This window comes from Ranitomeya imitator, chromosome 1 (assembly GCF_032444005.1).
Source record: "Ranitomeya imitator isolate aRanImi1 chromosome 1, aRanImi1.pri, whole genome shotgun sequence".
Lineage (NCBI taxonomy): Eukaryota > Metazoa > Chordata > Amphibia > Anura > Dendrobatidae > Ranitomeya > Ranitomeya imitator.
Window position 1 is genome coordinate 727,248,775 of NC_091282.1, and position 21,058 is coordinate 727,269,832.

At 43.0% G+C, this 21,058-nt stretch overlaps 1 protein-coding gene across 20 annotated transcripts in view; it reads left to right on the plus strand.

Moving 5' to 3' along the window:
• Positions 1 to 14,531, plus strand: part of KTN1 (kinectin 1) — a 197,824-nt gene extending 183,293 nt beyond the window's left edge. For 15 of the 20 annotated variants that reach the window (XM_069732747.1, XM_069732828.1, XM_069732861.1 and 12 more), the window contains 9 exons: positions 474 to 554; positions 1,787 to 1,876; positions 1,954 to 2,046; positions 6,641 to 6,724; positions 8,510 to 8,593; positions 9,665 to 9,748; positions 9,940 to 10,032; positions 11,247 to 11,370; positions 14,013 to 14,531. In XM_069732747.1, the coding sequence (XP_069588848.1) occupies positions 474 to 554; positions 1,787 to 1,876; positions 1,954 to 2,046; positions 6,641 to 6,724; positions 8,510 to 8,593; positions 9,665 to 9,748; positions 9,940 to 10,032; positions 11,247 to 11,370; positions 14,013 to 14,017 (738 nt within the window). In that variant the 3' untranslated portion in view covers positions 14,018 to 14,531. The remainder of the gene's footprint in view (positions 1 to 473; positions 555 to 1,786; positions 1,877 to 1,953; positions 2,047 to 6,640; positions 6,725 to 8,509; positions 8,594 to 9,664; positions 9,749 to 9,939; positions 10,033 to 11,246; positions 11,371 to 14,012) is intronic. The other 5 variants (XM_069732819.1, XM_069732887.1, XM_069732895.1 and 2 more) reach the window with 1 other exon arrangement.
• The last annotated feature ends 6,527 nt before the right edge of the window (positions 14,532 to 21,058 follow it).

The window sequence follows — 21,058 nt, forward strand, 5'->3', positions numbered from 1 at the left end:
TAGTCTGCCGTGCCGGGTCCTGCTAGTCTGCCGTGCCGGGCCCTGCTAGTCTGCCGTGCCGGGCCGTGCCGAGCCCTGCCAGTCTGCCGTGCCGGGCCCTGCCAGTCTGCCGTGCCGGGCCCTGCCAGTCTGCCGTGCCGGGCCCTGCCAGTCTGCCGTGCCGGGCCCTGCCAGTCTGCCGTGCCGGGCCCTGCCAGTCTGCCGTGCCGGGCCCTGCCAGTCTGCCGTGCCGGGCCCTGCCAGTCTGCCGTGCCGGGCCCTGCCAGTCTGCCGTGCCGGGCCCTGCCAGTCTGCCGTGCCGGGCCCTGCCAGTCTGCCGTGCCGGGCCCTGCCAGTCTGCCGTGCCGGGCCCTGCCAGTCTGCCGTGCCGGGCCCTGCTTCCATTATTGTCATGTACTAGTAACTAAACCTCAATCCAAGTATATATGCCTATTTTGTGCTAAAATATATATTTATTTTTTTTCATTCTTCAGCGGCATAATGAATGGGTCCAAGAGTTCGAGAAGGCAGCAAAAGTGTGTTTGAACGAAAATGGAGACAGAGAGACTGTTAAAGTGAGTGTGGGGTTGTCTGCTGGAATTCTCATTTGTGCGGAAATTACGATGGTCTGATCCCTTCTGTGCCGCGTCGTATTCAGACATATCGTAGTCTGCTTGTGGGTCAAGCAGCTTTTTCTCTTGAGTTTTCCAGTTCTGGTTTTCATGGGGGTTACATTAGGAGCAGACTGCATATGTTTTCTGCAAAGAATGGAAACATTAAAGTAACACTCAGATTTAGGGTGATGCAGAACTGCATGCCAGATACTTTTTTTTTGCAGATTTTCACTAAAGAGGTTTTTCCTTCAAAATATATTCATCACCGCGGCCTCGGATAGGTGGTAATTGGTGATGGGATAAGGTATTATCAGACCATGCTCGTGTGCCGACCATGCTCGGCGTGCTCGAAAAATATGTTCGAGTCCTCGCACCTGCATGTTACAGGTGTTCCAAAGCCGCAACAAAATCAGAGATTGCCTGTTTATGTAATCCCTGCATGTGTTGCAGATGTTGAAATGCCGCGAGACATGCAGCTGTGGGACCTCAAACATAATATTCGAGCACGCCGAAAATACTCGGTTAGCACACAAGAATGAGTAGAAAACACATTATCCCAGCATGTTCGCTCATCACTAGTGGTAATTAAATATAGAATCACTGGGAGATCTACCTGTGGGATCACGGAGATCACAAGAACTGAGGGTTTGTCAGACCCATACCATTAAACTTCTGTGTAATGGGGGGGGAAACAGCTGATGCAACATTAATGCTGCTCCTCACTATAGTGGTGCATTGTAGTAATTTGCCTGCCTGATCCTCCAGTGATCCTACATTTCACCTTTTCTTGTATATATTCTATGGGAAAACTGTTTTAAAGGGAGTTTGACAACACAGAATGACGTTTTAAAACCAAGCGCGGGCGCTCCGTGCACCCTAGGCATGCTGGAGCATTTTCGTGCACCTTCCCATCTACTTGTTTTTAATCTTTCTGCTCTCTTCTGCTTTCTGTAAAGTCCGAGCTGTCAATCACAGGTGAGAAAAGCAAAAAATAGATGCACTGAAATGCTCATTCACGCCAAGGGGGCAAGGTGCACCTGCACTTGGTTTGAACAGCCATTCTGTGTTGATGCTTTCTTTTAAGGGCAATATTAATCTGACTTTGGAAATTGTTTCTATGCACTAAGGCAGACTGCTCATCTATTCCCTGTATATCCATTCTAATGACCCAGAAATAATTTCTTATTTAATAGGCACTGGAGCAGAAGTTGAAGGAAGGGGAAGAAATCCATACGTTGTTGCAGCTGGAGTGTGAAAAGTACAAATCGGTGCTAGCGGAGACAGTAAATATTTATTTTTCAGTTATAGCCGTTCTTGCTCTATATCACACAGATCTCATTTGTATTATATGTGCTTACAGGAAGGAATTTTACAAAGGTTGCAGCGTAGCGTGGAAGAGGAGGAAGGACGGTGGAAGGTGAAGCTAGAGGAATCTGAAAATGAGCTGAAGGAGGTTAGTATGGTGGCGTCATTAACGATGTAATACACTTATATACCCAATAAGAGTCTGAACATCCATGGATCGAAAATTCCTTTCTCTACACAAGCCTAGAAGACCCTTAATGTGCATTTCATAAACTTGTGAAAAGAAACTGAATTCTGATCCACACTATGGAATGGTATCGAGGAAGTCAGAGTGCAGCTATAGACCATGATGGATGGACGCAGTGGCCAGTGGGACAGCGCAAAGTCTGGAGAAACTGAGATCGAAAGTTGTTTTTTTTTCCCTTTGGATTTCCTTTTTTTTTTTTCTACTCATAAATTTCTGATTTGGACTGTAAATCATTCATGTACATGTAGTGCCATTGTAGTGAATGGCAGACTTGCAACAGCAGTCTATGGATCTCCGAGTAAGAAGAAGAGATCCGACATCATGCACCATTCAGATGGATTTTTCTGCATAGTACCCCTAAGGCTATGTGCACACGTAGGAAATGTGGTGCAGAATTTTCTGCACTAAATCTGCATCTGCAGATTTGATGCAGTTTCTGTGCAGTTTCTATGCAGTTTTTATGCAGTTTCTGTGCAGTTTTTATGCAGTTTCTGTGCAGTTTCTGTGCAGTTTCTATGCAGGTTCTGCGCAGTTTCTGTGCAGTTTTTATGCAGTTTCTGTGCAGTTTCTGTGCAGTGCAATGTAAATCAATGAGAAAAAAAAAAAGCTGTGCACATGGTGCAGAAAAATCTGCAGCAGAAACGCTGCAGAACTGCACAAAAGAAGTGACATGCACTTCTTTGAAATCTGCAGCGTTTCTGCGCAGATTTTTCTGCACCATGTGCACAGCTTTTTTTTTTTCTCATTGATTTACATTGTACTGTAAATCACAGTGCAGTTCTGCAGCGTTTCTGCAGCAGAAAAATCTGCTGCAGTTCTGCACCAATTCTGCACTAAATCTGCATCGTGTGCCTATACCCTAAGACTGAATTCACATGACTGTGTACAGACTGTGATTTCCGGACCACCCGCTCTTTCCTGACCCAAACTCCATAAGATAGGAGACCTGTCTCTAGTCTGTAAATTCCAGTCCGTACTCCGACACTTGAACGCTGGCTGAGAAACTGTATACCATGCAACACTACTGTCTATTTTCCTGTCCCAGTCTCTATTTTTTTTTTTTTACTATGATCTAAGGTATTAGAAAAGGCAAAAGCAGGGCACCCAATATCCATAACTTGAGTACTTAATACAAATTGGGAGGTGCAATATGGGCCCACAGCTGACATTTTACAGTGTGAATGAGCCCTATGGCTTTTTGGGCTGATTTTTTCTTTGTAGAGACCAGAATGATTGTATTGCAGCCAGCGGTAAATGAGAACCATGTGAGCCTTCACTAGTATTTCATGTATCTTAATTTGTTTATCTGATGTAATGCCCCTGGCTTGCTGCCTGCTTTATATTAGGTGTCCATTTTGCAGATTTGCAATTAAATCCATATTTCCTTTTAGCATACACAGGTGTGTCATAATAGTCTGACTCGCATAATCCATTTTCTAATGAGGCAATATTAAGAAATGAATGTAAGGATACCATACCTTGTGCAAAATGAGACGTCTGCTTTATATTTAGATCTGTTCACATTTCTTTATTCTATGTTCTGTTTGTGCCAGGAAAGCCCTTGGTCCATAAGGCAAACTAGAGATAAGCCACTTGATGGAGACCAAAAGTATTTCTGTGCCAGCATATCCGTTTTTTTCCCCCACTATATGGAAAGTGTCCACGTTTGGTAAAATTGATAAAGCAGTTTTATTCTTCGGGTCAGTACGATTACAGCGATACCTCATTTATATCATTTTTTTATGTTTGGTGCTTTTATACGATAAAAACTATTTTAGAGAAAAAATAATTATTTTTGCATCGCTTTATTCTGTGGACTATAACTATTATTTTTTCGCTGATGATGCTGTATGGTGGCTTGTTTTTTGCGGGACAAGATGACGTTCTCAGCGGTATCATGGTTATTTATGTCCGTCTTTTTGATCGCATGTTATTCCACTTTTTGTTCGGCGGCTTATTGCCTCGTTTTTTTTTTGGGGGGGGGGGCGTTCACTGAGGGGGTTAACTAGCGGGACAGTTTTATTGGTGAGGACTCGGCAATACTAAATGTGTACTTTTAATGCTTTTTTTTTTTTATTTAAAGAAATGTATTTATGGGAACTATATATATATATATATATATATATATATATATATATATATATATATATATATATATATATATATATATATAGTGTGTGTATATATATATATATATATATATATATATATATATATATATATATATATATAGTGTGTATATATATATGTATATATATATATATATGTGTATATATATATATGTATATATATATATCTATATATATCAGCAATCTGACATGCAGGGCTGCAGGCTTGCCAGCGCCTGCTCTGAGCAGGCGCTGGTAAGCCACCCCCCTGCAGGACCCTGATGTAGCCCCGCGGCCATTTTGGATCCGGGGCCTGCAGGGAGGAGACGCTCGGTACAAGGTGAGCCCATCGCCTTGTACCGAGGGTCTCCGGGAAGCACGCAGGGAGCCCCCTCCCTGCGCGATGCTTCTTGTACCGCCGAAACGCTGCGATCATGTTTGATCGCCGTGTGCCAGGGGTTAATGTGCCAGGGGCAGTCCGTGACAGCTCCTGGCACATAGTGCCGGATGTCAGCTGCGATAGTCAGCTGACACCCGGCCGCTATCGGCCACGCTACCCCCGTGAGTGCGGCCGATTGGATATAACGTACTATCCCGTCACTGGGTATTAAGTCCCAGGTCACCTCGATGGGAAAGTACGTCATATGGGATTAAGGGGTTAAAGAACATGCAGCAACAATAAAGCCGAAATAGTGATTGCTCTAGTGGAGGATTTTAGGGCAGTGCTACCTGTTAGTCACAGCCCTTCCTTCTGATATTTTGGGTTGCACTCTCTAAATTAAAAAATCATGGAAAATCTTGTTAACTTGTGACTAGTGATGAGTGAATATACTTGTTGCTCGGGTTTTCCCGAGCATGCTCCGGTGATCTCCGAGTATTTATGACTGCTCAGAGATTTCGTTTTCCTTGCCTCAGCTGGATGATATATGGCGGTTAGCCAGCCTGAGTACTTTTGGGGGTTGCCTGGTTGCTAGGGAATCCCCACATGTGTTCAAGCTGTCTAGTAGTCGCAAATCATCTAGCTGCGACAACAAAAACTAAATCTCCAAACACTAACAAATACTCGGAGACCACCTGAGCGTGCTCGGGAAAACCCAAGCAATGAGTATACTCGCTCATCACTAATCGTGACCATTTCCTAACGCTCTAAAGCTGGCCATACTGATGGGAGAGGTGTCTGTACAAGAACTGTTTCTGTGATCTAATGTGTATGGGAAGGGGCAGTACAGCAGAGCTGACAGTACTATGAGAAGAGGAGAGCTGAGAGAAGCGTTTGTAATGTGACACAACTAAACTCGGGTGTCCTGCTCCTTCCACCACAGGAAGCTAATCTAAAAGGTTTGAGTCATCTGAGCTCTAATCTCCCAGCACTTCCTAATCATGCAGGCGGTTAGACCAGGAGATCAGAGCTGTATCCTTACATTTCACCCACTGAGAAACCTGTTCTAAGCTATGATGGGCTGTGTTATTTTTCTGCTGTGGTGCTGCCTGTTTATGATTGGCCAGTATCATAGAGTGAGAAAAAGTACACGCCCTCAGTGAAAACTGAGCCCAGTCAGCCCAAAAACACTCATTTGGATTTAACAAAAGTGAACTCATTAGTGTCCAAATACATTGATTGCAATATGTGCAACAGAGGATAATGAAAAAAAAAATAAATCAAATGTTTTCTGCTCTGTAGCCATTATTATATCATGTGTTCAGTTCATTGTAAAAAATCCCCTGTAAGGGGTCTTCTGTAATGAAGTGATGACCTATTTGTGAGATTATCTCTTCACGGCGATCCTGAGAATGATGTGACTGTAAATCTGATTTTTGCTCTTTATCATTGCTGGTCAGGGCACTTCAGTTTAGTTAATTTTAAAGTTGACTTTGGGGTCCAGTCATTAGGACAACCATCATTCATAACTGTTGGCATATCTTAGCAATATACCATCACTTAATTTGATGGGAATATTCCGTTAAGTGATACAAAAGTGAATCAAATTCCCTTGTATTGGCTGTATGATATTGATCACTACTTACTCTTCATAGAATATTTATATCCTCTTTTTAGCTTCCTGTTTTAGGATTTTTACTTATTTATGTCTTGCATTTAGGCAAAGTTAGCCATTCATTCAGTGCAGCAGGAGCTGAATAAGCAGAAAAGCAGGAGTCAGAAAATGTACGTTTGTAGGCATTTGTTACAAGAGAATTTAACAAAATACCCATAATCTCTCTTATTGATTTCTGTGGATACACCCACCCACCGACTTGGTGCCTAAATAAGATGTAGACATATTGCAAGAAAGTCTACAGAATGAAGAAACTGGAATTTTATGAGACTTTTGTGTTTTTGTTTATTTGTATTCTAAAAAATAAAAGTTCTTTTGTTTTGTTTTTTTTAGCTGTTAAAAGAGAAGGAACATTTGGAAATTGAGCTGGAAAAGGCAGAAAGCGAAAGAGCGACTTATGTGTCTGAAGTACGAGAGGTAATTATTGAAGAACAATATATCAATGTCCAGGGTCGATTCTGAATACAATGTGGAGCATTGTGCTCAGATCTGGGCAGGGTCTGGCCTTTTTTGCTGTCTTATAGATTCGCTGGTCTATAGAATGAGAATTGATTCACCAAAAGAAAGTCACAAACATGATGAAATTAAATCCTCAATGGAGCCTGACCGGCTGCGAATCAGCAAATGAAAATGGAGTGAAAATTTTCCTCCTCTCGTTAGAAATCTGAACTTAAACTTCATGCAGAATGGATTTATTGTAAGCACTTTACGTATATGATCGTCGCTGTGCCCATTGGGACTCACAATCTAGATACCCTATCAGTATGTCTTTGGAGCGTGAGAGGAAACCGGAGAATCCGGAGGAAACCCACACAAACACGGGGAGAACATACAAACTCCTTGCAGATGTTGACCTTGGTGAGATTTGAACCAGGACCCCAGCACTGCCCACAGTGGCTCAATGGTTAGCACTGCAGACTTGGAGCGATGGGGCAAGGACGACATCTGCGAGGAGTTTATATGTTTTCCCCGTGTTTGTATGGATTTCCGCCGGGTTCTCTGGTTTCCTCTCACACTCCAAAAACATACCGATACATACACTGATGGGGAATCTGGGTCGTGAGCCCCATCGCGGACAGTGCTGCTGTATGTAAGGCTGTGTGTAATTAAATGGCTCTATATAAGGGGGTAAAATGAATAAATAAATACAGAATGTTGTCCCAGTATATTATGAAGCCCAGTATATTATGGAGCCTAGTTAGAGGAGTTCATGGCTACTTGCAAAGGGTTAATCTGATAGTCCTTCTATAATGTACATTGACAAATAGCCTGAATCACCCTGAGAAGGATATGGCTGGCTTTACTTCTGTTGCAGTTTCTTTGGTTCTCCTGCTGTACTATAATACAGAGGAATTCATGATACTTCTTATACAAGGACCACAGCAGAGACACAGCCCGTGATTTTTTTCTTGCAAACTCCCAGTCTTCCCTCAATCTTCCAGTTCAGAAGCGGGAAGCTTCACACAACTGGCTCAATAGTGAGACATTGGAGAGCCGGGTGACTTCAAGGCTGCCTTTTTTTAACTATGCGCCTGATAATTATTAAATTTGATCGTATTCTTTTAGTTTTCCTAATTTTATAGATCTTTTTGGGGAAATTTTATAGATCTTTTAGGGAAGATTTTATATCTTGTTCTCCTGCCATTGCTTGACATTTTGCAGAAAGTGATGGGTTCTTTTTTTAAAAGTTTTCCGGTTTTTAGAAAAAACCCACACCCCTGGCTACAGAAAGTTTAAAAAATGAAACCATTATTTACTCATCCTTCCCAGGTCCAGCTCTGAGTATCTGCCTGTTTAATTTGGTCTTCGCGTTGATGTCATGTTGACAGCGCTGCAGCCAATTAGTGAGTTCAGCGTCACGAGCGTCTCGGAGCCACTGAGCTAATTGATTGGGAGCGTAAAGAAATTACAGCCGGGGGACAGAGGTTTTCTGAAAGCGGAAAACCCCCATGATGTGTATAAATAAGAACTGCAGCTTTGTATATTAAAAAGCTATTCCTGTGGGCACTTCTGCTATTTTAATCTCCCTCTAGAACCAGTCTGACCATGATGGATGCTAGGGCAGCCAGTATTCACCTTGTACTTTGCAGATGCAGCCATTATGTTGTAATCTTAGACAACCCCCTTTAAATCCACAACTCCCCCACCCCACGTGACACTTCGATTGCGTGGCTACTTTAAAGATTCTGAACTTCGTTTCAGCTGAAAGATCTGTTGACTGAGTTGCAGAGAAAGCTTGACGATTCATACTCAGAGGCAATAAGGCAGAATGAAGAGCTGACCTTGGTAAGACGCAGTCTCTCTTCTGTGTATCCGAGCCCCCCACTCCTACCTGTCTGCTAACCTATCCTGTCGAGTGTACTGCAGAGCTCTCCCTCCGCCAAAGCTTTCAGGCTCTTCTTTTTTTTGCCTTTCTGCATTATTAAACAGCTCCATACTCTGCGCTGCATGCATTCTGCTGGTTTTGCTCTACAAGGTGGCTGCTGAGCACTAGGAATGCATCAACCCACTGCTACATCTCATTTATAGGAGCAGTGTCCTGGTTTACATCAGTCATTTTTAGAAACCTGCCAGGCAAAAAAAAAGTTTTCTACATTGCTGTAGCTTTCCATTTTCTGGTCGCTCCATTTATCTGCAGAATAGGGCACTGTTGTGCTCTGCTGTCTGCGGATAAGTGGTTGGAATTTCCATAGTCGTGACTCGCAGCGGGCATCAGGGCACCGTTCTCAACATAGATGAAGATCCTTTTTGTGGGACTTGTATCAACTATGTATTTATGGCATATGTTGTGGATAAGGCAAATGTATAAGATGGGAGTAGCCCCTTTTTAATCTATTAAGTTAATGCCTTGGCTTATTGTGTGCTGATTATTTGGAGGGTCTCTATAATTGCAGCATTGCTTTCTGTCTGCCAGCGACTACTCAGCGGTCCGGGTCTGCACTGTGTGACATGAATCCTACTCCATTGTTCTTTTTATCCTCATGGTTCTTGTTTAGTGATGAGCAAGTATACTCGTTGCTCAGGTTGTCCCCGAGCACGTTCGGGTACTCTGAGTATTTGTTAGTGCTCGGAGATTTAGTTTTCGTCGCCTCAGCTGCATGATTTACAACTGCTGGACTGAATACATTTGAGAATTCCCTAACAGGCAATCCTCACATGTATTCAGGCTGGCTAGCAGCCATAAATCATGCAGCTGCAGCAACGAAAACTAAATCTCCGAGCAGTCACAAATACTCAGAGACCACCTGAGCATGCTCGGGAAAGCCCGAGCAACGAGTATACTCGCTCAGCACTATTCTTGTTCCTTTTTCCAGTTTCTGATATTTTAATTCTCTTTTTTACTTCCACCATCAATAGCTGAAGAGTCAACTGAATGAAACATTGCAGAAATTGGAAGGGGAACAGAGCGAAAGGCAGAAAGTGGCAAGTGATTTGCACGAGGTAGGCAGCATCATTGCACATGAAAAGTATCTGGGTATTTGTGGTATATTGGGCTGGGAAGACTCCACTTAATACACATTTTAAATTTATTTTTTATTGTATGTTTCAATGTGGATAGATTTTTCTGCATTTTATTTTTGTTGACGTAGTGTTTTGTTTTTTTTTTGTTTGTTTTGTTTTTATTTCTCCAGGCTCAGAAATCTCTAGATTTTATTCAGCTAGAAATACTAAAAGGCACTGGTGACTCTAATGTCATAGAGAATAGCGATATCTGTCCAGAAATGGTAAGTGGGTGTAAAAAAGTGGCAGATCAGGCTGGAGGAAGGAAATATCATATACCATATATACTGGAGTATAAGCCGAGACCCCTAATTTTGCCACAAAAAACTGGGAAAACTTAATGACTCGATTTATAAGCCTAGGATGGAAAATGCAGCAGCTACCGGTAAATTTCAAAAATAAAAATAGGTACCAATGAAAGTAAAGTTGAGACATCAGTAGGTTGTGTTTTTGAATATCCATATTGAATCAGGAGCCCCATATAATGCTCCATACAGTTCATGATGGGCCCCATATAATGCTCCATATTAAAATATGCCCCCGCTGCACAAATGCTGATTATGGCCCCATAAGATGCTCCATAGAGACATTTGCCCCATATAGTGCTTCACAAATGCTGATTATGGCCCCATAAGATGCTCCATAGAAATATTTGCCCAATATAACGCTGTACATGGCCCCATAAGATGCTCCATAGAGATATTTGCCCCATATAACGCTGCACATGGCCCCATAAGATGTTCCATAGAGATATTTGCCCCATATACTGTTGCTGAGATTTAAAAAAAAAATCACATACTCTCCTCTCGTCGCTCAGGCCCCCGTCACTTGCTATACTCACCTTTCCCGTTCCACCGTCAGCGCCGCTGTGTCTTCCGCGTCCTCTGCCCTGACTGTTCAGGCAGAGGGCGGTGCGCACACTAATCGTGTCATCGCACCCTCTAACCTGAGCGTCGTGGAAGATGGAGCGACGCCGACAGTGGAGCGTGGGACAGGTGAATATCGCTCACTGCCCCTGTTATACTCACCTGCTCCTGGCGCGATCCCTGCAGGTCCCTGGTACCCCGGCGCTGACAGCTTCTTACTGTATTGATCGGTCACATGGTACCGCTCTTTACAGTAATGAATATGCGGCTCCACCCTTATGGGAGTGGAGTCGGGTCCATATTCATTACTGTAATGAGCAGTACCATGTGACAGCTCAATACAGGAGGAAGCTGTCAGCGCCCAGAGAACCAGGGACCGCGCCAGGAGCAGGTGAGTTTGATTAGACAGCTGCCGCTCCCCCTCCTCTGCCGACCCCTGGGTATGACTCGAGTATAAGCCGAGAGGGGCAATTTCAGCCTAAAAAATGGGCTGAAATTCTTGGCTTATACTAGAGTATATACGGTATATACAGTACTGGTACATGTGAGCTTAACATGTGTTTTTTCTCCAGGGTGAACAGCAGAAGAAAGAGAAAATCTCCTCCAGTTTAAGTCAGACAGTGACGCAACTACAGCAGTGTCTTCAGGCAGTAAACCAGCAGCTCACAAAGGGACAAGAAAACGTTCAGATAATAGGTAACTCGGGCACTCAAGGAAATGGGCAAAGTTACTGTACCAAGCACGTCCTATAGCCCTGTGATTGGGGGGCAAAAGAACAAAAAACATGAAAAAAACTTTTCTAATATTTACAAAATAAGAATCTCAGGGAAAGCTGAATTGAGGGAGCCCTAGTACGGCATGACTGTATTGGTCGACTGTACTCCATGCTCAGATTGGATCCGACCTAATTCCCAAAGATCACAATGTTATATTGGGCCTATAGACTGGGAATGTGCAGTCTTTTCTGGTTCTAGGACCACACTGGAGAAAGTGAACCAATCCCAAGGGCCACAATAAACCTTTTTAAGGGAGTCAAAATTTCCCATCTGTCACAAGATTTTCGGTTTCCTTCTCGGACGTCGGTATTTCAGATTTTATTTTAATCTCTATTGTTGGTAATATGATTTGCCAAAACAGCCGACTACTCCCATAAGCTACAATCCGTGTCAACCTCAGCACCTTATTTTCTCCCTTCTTGAGTACCACAAAGGAGTCTGGATAACCCCTACATTTCGGTTTTGCAGAGATGCCCATAAAGTGCACCATTAATGGTTTCCCTTTCCTTCTACATGGAAAATACAGAATGTAGTTACTAGATGCAGACAAGCATGTGTATGTAGACAAATGGTTCAGCATTGTTGGTTACATGTGGCCCCTGGGACCCAGATGAATTCCAGTAGACCAGACTGACATATTTTTAACATACTCATTGTTTACTAAGGGCAGGACATTTGTACAAGACATAGTATCCAATTCATGAATTCTGCTTAAGTGACTATTTTTTTCTTTTTTGTGTTGTGGTGTTCTTTGCTGTTTTGACTCCAAATTTTTCAAAATGGTGCACGCTGGTTGTTGATCTTTGCACAAAATCAAAGATGCGTTTCTTTTTTTTAAATAATCTTTATATAGGGCCAACATATTCCGCAGCGCTTTGCAATTCATTTCTAATAACCCTTATCCATTTTTTTACTTAAATGACATTTTTTTACTTTCTGCTTTTTAGTTAAAACAAATGTACACAATATTTAAAATGTCACAAGATAATCATGAACTGCGCAAAATAAAATGAGACCGTTCTTAGACTCCACTTAGAATATCGAAGCAGAATTGTGCCAAAAAATGTTTCAAAGTCGCAAATGATTTAGAAGTTAAAACATCTGGATAGGAAAAATGACTACAAATGCCAAAAGTTGAAACCAAGTAAAATTAACAAAAAAAAGGTGCAAATTAAATAAAGAATAAGCAGCAAACCTATATCTCACTATTCTAACTAATTTTACTCCAGGAAAATAAAAAGATCTAGTGATGAATTGTGACCGTAGAGTTTTCTGGTTTGAGTGGATAATAAATACCGTATATACTTGAGTATAAGCCGAGACCCCTAATTTTGCCACAAAAAACTGGGAAAACTCAATGACTCCAGTATAAACCTAGGGTGGGAAATGCAGCAGCTACCGGTAAATGTCAAAAGTAAAAATAGATACCAATAAAAGTAAAATTAATTGAGACATCAGTAGGTTGTGTTTTTGAATATCCATATTGAATCAGGAGCCCCATATAATGCTCCATACAGTTCTGATGGGCCCCATAATATGCTCCATATTAAAATATGCCCCATATAATGCTGCACAAATGCGGATTATAGCCCCATAAGATGCTCCATACAGACATTTGCCCCATATGATGCTGCACAAATGTTGATTATGCCCCATTAGATGCTCCATATAGACATTTACCCCATATAAAGCTGCACAAACATTGATTATAGCCCTATAAAATGCTCCATGTAGATATTTGCCCCATATAAAGCTGCACAAACATTGATTATTGCCCCATAAGATGCTCCATACTAACATTTGCCCCATATACTGTTGCTGCGATAAAAAAAAAAATCACATACCTCTCGTCGCTCAGGCCCCCGACACTTGCTATACTCATCTACTCCCCGTTCCAACGCCTCCAGCCGCCGCTGCGTCTTCCCCGTCCTGTGCACTGACTGTTCAGGCAGAGGGCGGCACACACTAATCACGTCATCGCTCCCTCTGACCTGAGCGTCAGTGCAGAGGACGGGGAAGACGCGACTGCGGTGAAACGGGGAGCAGGTGAATATCGCGCACTGCGTTATACTCACCTGCTCCTGGCACGGTGTCCCTGGTTCCCCGGCAGCTTCTTCCTGTATTGAGCGGTCACATGGTACCGCACGTTACAGTAATGAATACGGTCACATGGTGCCGCTCGTTACAGTAATGAATATGCGGCTCCACCCCTATGGGAGTGGAGTAGGGTCCATATTCATTACTGTAATGAGCGGTACCATGTGACAGCTCAATACAGGAAGAAGCTGCTGGAGAACCAGGGATCGGGCCAGGATCAGGTGAGTATTATTAGACAGCCGCTGCTCCCCCTCTCCTGCTGACCCCTGGGTATGACTCGAGTATAATCCGAGAGGGGCAATTTCAGCCTAAAAAAATGGGCTGAAATTCTCGGCTTATACTCGAGTATATACGGTAAATCGAAGCCATAAACCCGAAAAACTCCTTTTAGTCGCTTATGAATGCTTTATTTTTTTAAATCTTTTTGTGATTTAATACTGACAAATCGTTTGTTTTTCTTCACAGGATGAAGCCAACAACGGATTTCTCCATTGAGAAACTAGTGGAAGGCATTGTAATTAAAATTTGCCAAAATTAAAGCCTTATTTATGTCTTCACTTCACCCTTTCTACTTTGTCTGAAACACTGAACAGAGCGACATCTTTTCTAATTCTTGTTAAACTACTGAATTAAAACAGGACAATAATGATAATAAATTAAAAGGATAAAAGACTCCACAGACAGTTTAGTTTTATAGCAAAATAAAACGGAATAAAAAAATACTATTTAGCTCTTTACATTCCTGAAGCTGCAGTAAAGACGTGTACGTACCTTTTTATCCTTTTTTTTTTTTTTCTTTCTTTCTTTCTTTCTTTCTTTGTTCAATACAGATTTATTCAGAAAATTCAACTATGATAAAGATGATGTATCAAATATATATCCTTTTATTACAGACGTTGTACACTGTTTTACTTAAAATCCACTTTGGGAGTAGAGATGCATCTTGATTTCAACTTCAAATAAAACACACTTTTTTGTTAATAATGTTTTTCTTTTAATGGTCTTAGAAGGGGGCCAAAATTAAATTGCTGAAGGGGATATGGGATTTATTAAAAATGATAGCATCATAAAACAACTAGTCCATGTGTAGTTTGAAGGTTAGAAAGTTGGTCTCCAGGTGTCAGGCACACTATGGCTAAATTGGTCAGGTATGTATGGACACTTATGTACCTACCCATCCTTATTGATGGACCCCTGTAGGAACAAATATTGGGATTTAAGAAAGGTAAGAAGGTGGATCCAGACATCTACCTTCCGGTATGTCTGGCATCAGTGGTGTGCATTATAAGAGATGGCCTGCAAAAGTACAGTAGATTGCAGAGAATAATAGAACTGGCAGCCAGCCTGGATTCTTGGAGTAGTAGTGTCTAACCATCATGCTGAAATTTTATGGTGAAATGAGTGAAAAATCTGTATGTTGGTCTTTCGACTAATGTGATATATCTGTACTTTGGAATTGTTTTTGATACTGGACCACAAAGCAGCCTTATACTCAAGCTCCAGAAGTAGGGGCTAGGGGGCACTATAGGCACATGGGTAAAAAAAAAAAACTTGTGTTAGGGAACAGAGTTGTTGTAAATGGTACATTCTCTAATTAGGATGAAGTTTGCAGTGAGGACCACAGGGATCTGCACTGAGGAGGGCGGGGATCAGGGGTCTGTGCTGGGAGCGGTGGGGACCACAAGGATCTGCGCTGGGAACTGTGGGGACCACAAGGATCTGTGGTGGGGACCACAAGGACCTGTGCTGGGAGTGGTGGGGACCACAAGGATCTGTGGTGGGGACCACAAGGATCTGTGCTGGGAGTGGTGGGGACCACAAGGATCTGCGCTGGGAGCGGTGGGGACCACAAGGATCTGCGCTGGGACAGTGGGGACACAAGGTACGTTGGGATCAAAGGATTTTCTCTTTTTTTTTTTTTTTTTTTTTTTTTATACACACCATAAAATCTTGTTTGCTTTTCTAGCTGCTGCTTAACGTTGCTCAACATTAATCTACATTACACGTCATCTGCCTTGTGTTTCCCCATTTAGACATATTATCCAAATCATTCTGTAACATTGTACTGTCAAGCTAAGGTTTTATCATACGTTTTGTGCCATCAATAAGGCTGCCGTCACACTATCAGTATTTGGTCAGTATTTTACATCAGTATTTGTAGCCAAAACCAGGAGTGGGTGATAAATGCAGAAGAGGTGCATATGTTTCTATTATACTTTTCCTCTGATTGTTCCACTCCTGGTTTTGGCTTACAAATACTGATGGAAAATACTGACCAAATACTGCTAGTGTGACGGCACTTTATTTTCAATCCCATCCACACTGTCATTAATAAAGTGATGTTCCAGGATGATCTTAGTTGCCAGCTTGGAGAGCTTCTACTGGCCGTGTGAGAAAACTCTTTGCCTAATAATAGGTCTCTTGCATTTGTAAAGGGCAACTGTTAGATCGCTTCCAAGCTACCAAATTATGCCGAGCATTGGCCATCTTGTCTGTGTATATGACATAGAATGCTTGCTTCTAAGGTAGTTAACACTTGATCAACTCCAAAAAAGTGTTATTACTCCTTTATTTAGTATGGTGAATGTATTAAAAATAGATATATAGGATCAAAACGGTTCCTATTGGAAAACAAAGTATATTAGTATTTGCAAGTAAATTGATGAAATATTGGCTATTCTGCAGAATCTGGCTTGGTGGAATGACCACCCCCTAGTTGTAATAGAAGGACGCTGCCTCTAGATTGTAACATGCTGCGGAACCTCTAGGGCTCTTTTGACCACTAAGAACACAGCCCCTGGCAAAAATTATGTAATCACCGGCCTTGGAGGATGTTCATTCAGCTGTTTAATTTTGTAGGGAAAAAAAGCAGATCACATATGTGACGCCCAGGAGACCGGGATACCCAGCACCGGACCAATGGAGTCTGTCTCTTGAGGGGGATGTCACGGGTGGCTTGACCCGGTGCTGTGGCCTCAGGCAATGCACAGTGTAAGGGGTATCATGAGGGGACAGGCACTTACTTGATCAGCAGCAGGTTCTCCCAGCGGTGACGATCCTGATCCTGGATAGATGGCTATTGTCCAAATGAAAGACTGAGGCACTGAAACGTTTAACCAGTTTACTTTAACAAAAAAGGATTTACAACCAGTCCTGTCACCGGAGTCTGTATGGGAACTCTGAGTTACTTTGACCCTGCCGGGGTCTTCGCCTCTTATTGTGCGCAATTTCTGTGTGGCCCTGCTGCTGTATGTGAACTGTCTGCCGGCCCAATCTGTCCCCTCCGGGTCCTGGTTCGACGGGCAACCCGAGTCCTTTTATCGGTTTACCCCCTCTGGGAGTACCGCTGAACTCTGTGTCTGTTGCTGCATCCGACCCTAGTGAAGCTGATATCACCTCACGTTTTTCCGGTTGCTGTATTATATATAATGAATACAGCCACGGATCCGGTATCCGTCTTTGCGCCTGTTCTGGGTAGTGATTAATGCTACCCGGTTCTCACAATGTCCTTTTTCTCTATCCCTCTTCTCCTCAGGCCGGTGATTTAGGCCTGGTAACAGTCACAGGGCTGTTAGAGATTCAACTGTATGACCTCTCACTATCAGCTCCTTGGCCCAACTCCCATTTCTTCTCTCAGACCAGAATGGATCAAGGGGAGTCTCTGGAGCTCCCCCTTCTGGCCGGAGGTGGTAGTGCAGTCTTGCTATTTTAGTATTTGTACTTACTGTCAGTAACTATTTTTGTGGCAAATACCCCTAGGGGTGCCACATTCCCCCTTAGTTAAGAACAGTACTCCGGGACTGTGGGACAATAACATTTTGAAATAACAATTAATATGTACAGTCTTAAAAATGAAAAGTTACAAAAACCACTCAAGGAAACAAAAATAGAGTTCTGTAAAAAGTCACTTCAAATAGCGTCCATTAATACAGTTCTATCCTTGAAGGTATTAGGAACGGCACTGTACTTAATGTCCAGGAATTTAGTTCCATTTTTCCAACGGAGTTATCAATATAAAGTCTAAAGAAAGTTCAAAAAGAGCAAAAAGCAAAGTTCAAAAAGCAGTCTTTCCGGAGCTTTGATTTAGTGCCTCCGGGCTGATAAAAAGTTCAAGAATATGCAATAAGTTCATACAGACAAGTCTCTGTAGGCACTGGGCTTAAACGTTGCAGACTGATAGCAATGACTATACTACATTTTCTGTTTAACTATATACGGCATAACATATATACAATTCACATTATGAGCTTTATAGTTGGTAATCTGCATACCTGGCCGGTAATTGACCCTGGGTACTACGCTGTGATCTACGTAATAGCGGTGTCTCTTCATGTGGTGTACTACTGTCTACTGCGGATGTAGTATCTGCCCGCTCTGCTAAAGATAATTCCACGACTATGGAGTTGGCAAGTCCACCGTGAATGGGATTACTCTGACCAGGAATCTGTTCTTCCTGGCCTGGAACCTCCTGTAGTACGGGGTCAGCCTCTTCCTGTCTTGGGACTTCTGGTATTTGGTTCGGTGTTGGGTAAAAGGCCACCATGGGAACCACTACTGCACCATGGTATGTTAGTAGGGTTTTGGGAAAGTCTCCTATACAGGTGTGATACACTTCCTCTTCTTTTTCCTTTACTGGTTGAACCTGTATGGGTTGAATAACTTCTGGTTCTGGCTGGACAACGTCTGGCTCTTTCAATGCTTCCGGACATAATTTAAGATTGTCTCTTGACACTAGTACAGATGTTAAGCCTCCGTTTTTGCTAATGAGACACATTTTAGGATTATCCACTCTTGTTGGTAAAACTGTGTAGGGTACGGCTTCCCACTGATTGTCCAGTTTATTGGTTCGACGATTTCTCTTGAGCACTTGGTCACCCGGTCTTAATGGGGTCGCTAGAGCATTCTGGTTGAAAGTTCGCTCTTGTCTTTCTCTAGTTTGCTGAAGGCTTCTTTCCACACTCTCTTGCACTTGGCGATACTGCTTTTGCCGTATGATATCCCAATTGGAGTCTTGAACTTCTGCGTCTGGTTTCAGAATTCCCATTTCTAGATCGATTGGTAATTGGCCGGGTCTTGCACGCATAAGGTAAGCTGGGGTGCAGTTGGTGGAGCTCACCGGGACATGATTATACAGATCCACCAAGTCAGGCAATTTCTCTGGCCATTGATTCCTTTCTGTCTCAGGTAAAGTCTTTAGTAGGTCTATTACAATATGGTTCATCTTCTCGCATAAGCCGTTTGTTTGTGGATGATAGGCCGTCGTCCGGATCTTTTTGCAACCATACATATTACAGAATTCTCTGAAGATCTGATTCAAAGGCTGTACCTTGGTCGGTGAGAACCTGTTCCGGATATCCATGGGGTCTACAAAAGTACGTTTGGAACGCTTTGGCTGCTGTTTTTGCTGTCAGATCTTTTACGGGTACTACTACCAAGAAACGTGAATAATGGTCCACGATGGTCAAGGCATAGACATAGCCGGACCGGCTTGGTGTCAACTTCACGTGGTCCATGGCTACAAGTTCAAGTGGTTGTTTGGTGATTATGGGCTGCAGTGGTGCTCTTTGGTTCTTTTGATCGTTTCTTCTGAGGTTACACGGGCCACAATTTCTGCACCACTGTTCGATTGATTTTCTCATCCCGACCCAATAAAATCTTTCTCTTAGAAGTACTTCTAACTTTTTCCAACCGAAGTGACCAGCACCATTATGGTAAGCTTCGAGGACCATCTTCACATCTTGTTTAGGCACAATAATCTGCCAAACCAATTCATGTGTTTTCGGATTGGTGTATCTTCTACAGAGCTTCCCTTGATACAGGAACATTTTGCATCTCTCTTTCCAGAGTTGATGCGTCTCTTCTGGGGCATCCTCATCGGGATATGCACTTTGCTCAGTCAACAGTTCCTTCACCAACTTCACAGCCGGATTGCTGTCTTGGGTGTCAGCCCATCTATGGTGTGCTAACGGATTAAAATTCACCTCTTGTTGTTTCTGATAGGTACTTGACTGATGATGTTTTGCCTTGGGACGATGGAAGGCTGGTAGTTCAATTTCTTCAAGCTCCCCCGTTTCCTCTTCTACATCTCTCAAGTGTGGCATCCGGGATAGGGCATCGGCATTTCCATTCTTGCGACCTGCTCGATACTTGATTATGAAGTTGTAATTAGATAACCGGGCTATCCATCGCTGTTCTAACGCACCTAATTTGGCTGTGTCCAGGTGGGTCAACGGATTGTTGTCAGTATAGACAATAAATTCTGCAGCGGCCAGATAGTGTTTGAAACGCTCCGTCACAGCCCAAACTACTGCCAGTAGTTCCAATTTGAAGGAGCTGTAATTTTCTGAATTTCTTTCAGTAGGCCGGAGCTTTCTACTTGCAAAGGCGATGACTTTCTCCCGACCTTCTTGCTTTTGTGACAGCACCGCTCCTAGTCCCACATTACTGGCATCGGTGTAGAGGATGAAAGGTTTATGGTAATCTGGGTATGCCAGAACCTCTTCTCCGGTTAGTGCCTTCTTTAGTTGTTCAAAGGAGTCTTCCCTTTCGTCGTTCCACTGAAAAGGAGGGTTTCGGTTTGAAGGTTTCTTCGTCTGCCCTACCAAGGTGTCTTGCAAGGGTGCTGCCAACTTGGTAAATCCTTTTATAAATCTGCGATAGTAACCCACCAATCCCAGGAATTGTCTCACTTCTTTTGCGCTGGTAGGTCTTGGCCAATCCCTTATGGCGCTTATTTTCTCGGGATCTGGTGCTACTCCCTCCGAACTCACGATGTGTCCCAGGTACTGTTCCTTTGGCTTGAGAAGGTGACATTTGGATGGCTTGACTTTCATGCCATACCTGGATAAGGCTTCGAACACTTCTGCCAGGTCTATTAAGTGTTGTTCGTAAGTCTTTGAGTAGACAATCACATCATCTAGGTACAGGAGGACGGTCTCGAAGTTCTTGTGTCCGAGGCAGCATTCCATCAGCCGCTGGAAGGTACCGGATGCGTTGCAGAGTCCGAACGGCATGCGATTAAATTCACATAGACCCATTGGTGTGGTGAATGCCGTCTTTTCCTTATCTCTCTCAGCCACAGGGACTTGCCAATACCCGCTTGTTAAGTCTAAGGTGGAAAAATAATTAGCAGATTTCAAAGCAGTTAAGGACTCTTCTATCCTAGGCAAGGGGTAGGTGTCTTTATGGGTGATGTTATTAATCTTCCGGTAGTCTACGCACATTCTCATGGTTCCGTCCTTTTTTTTGACAATCACTAGAGGGGCCGCCCAGGGGCTACAGCTGTCTCTTATTACCCCGGCCTGTTTCATTTCCCTCAGCATATCTTTTGCACATTGATAGTGAGCGGGCGGTATGGGTCTATATCTTTCTTTTATTGGGGGATGGTCACCTGTGGGGATTGTGTGTTCTACCCCTTCTATCCGTCCGAAGTCCAATGGGTGTTTACTGAAGACTTGTTCATATTCCGTCACTAGCCTATACACCCCTTGTTTTTGATGGGTAGGTGTTGA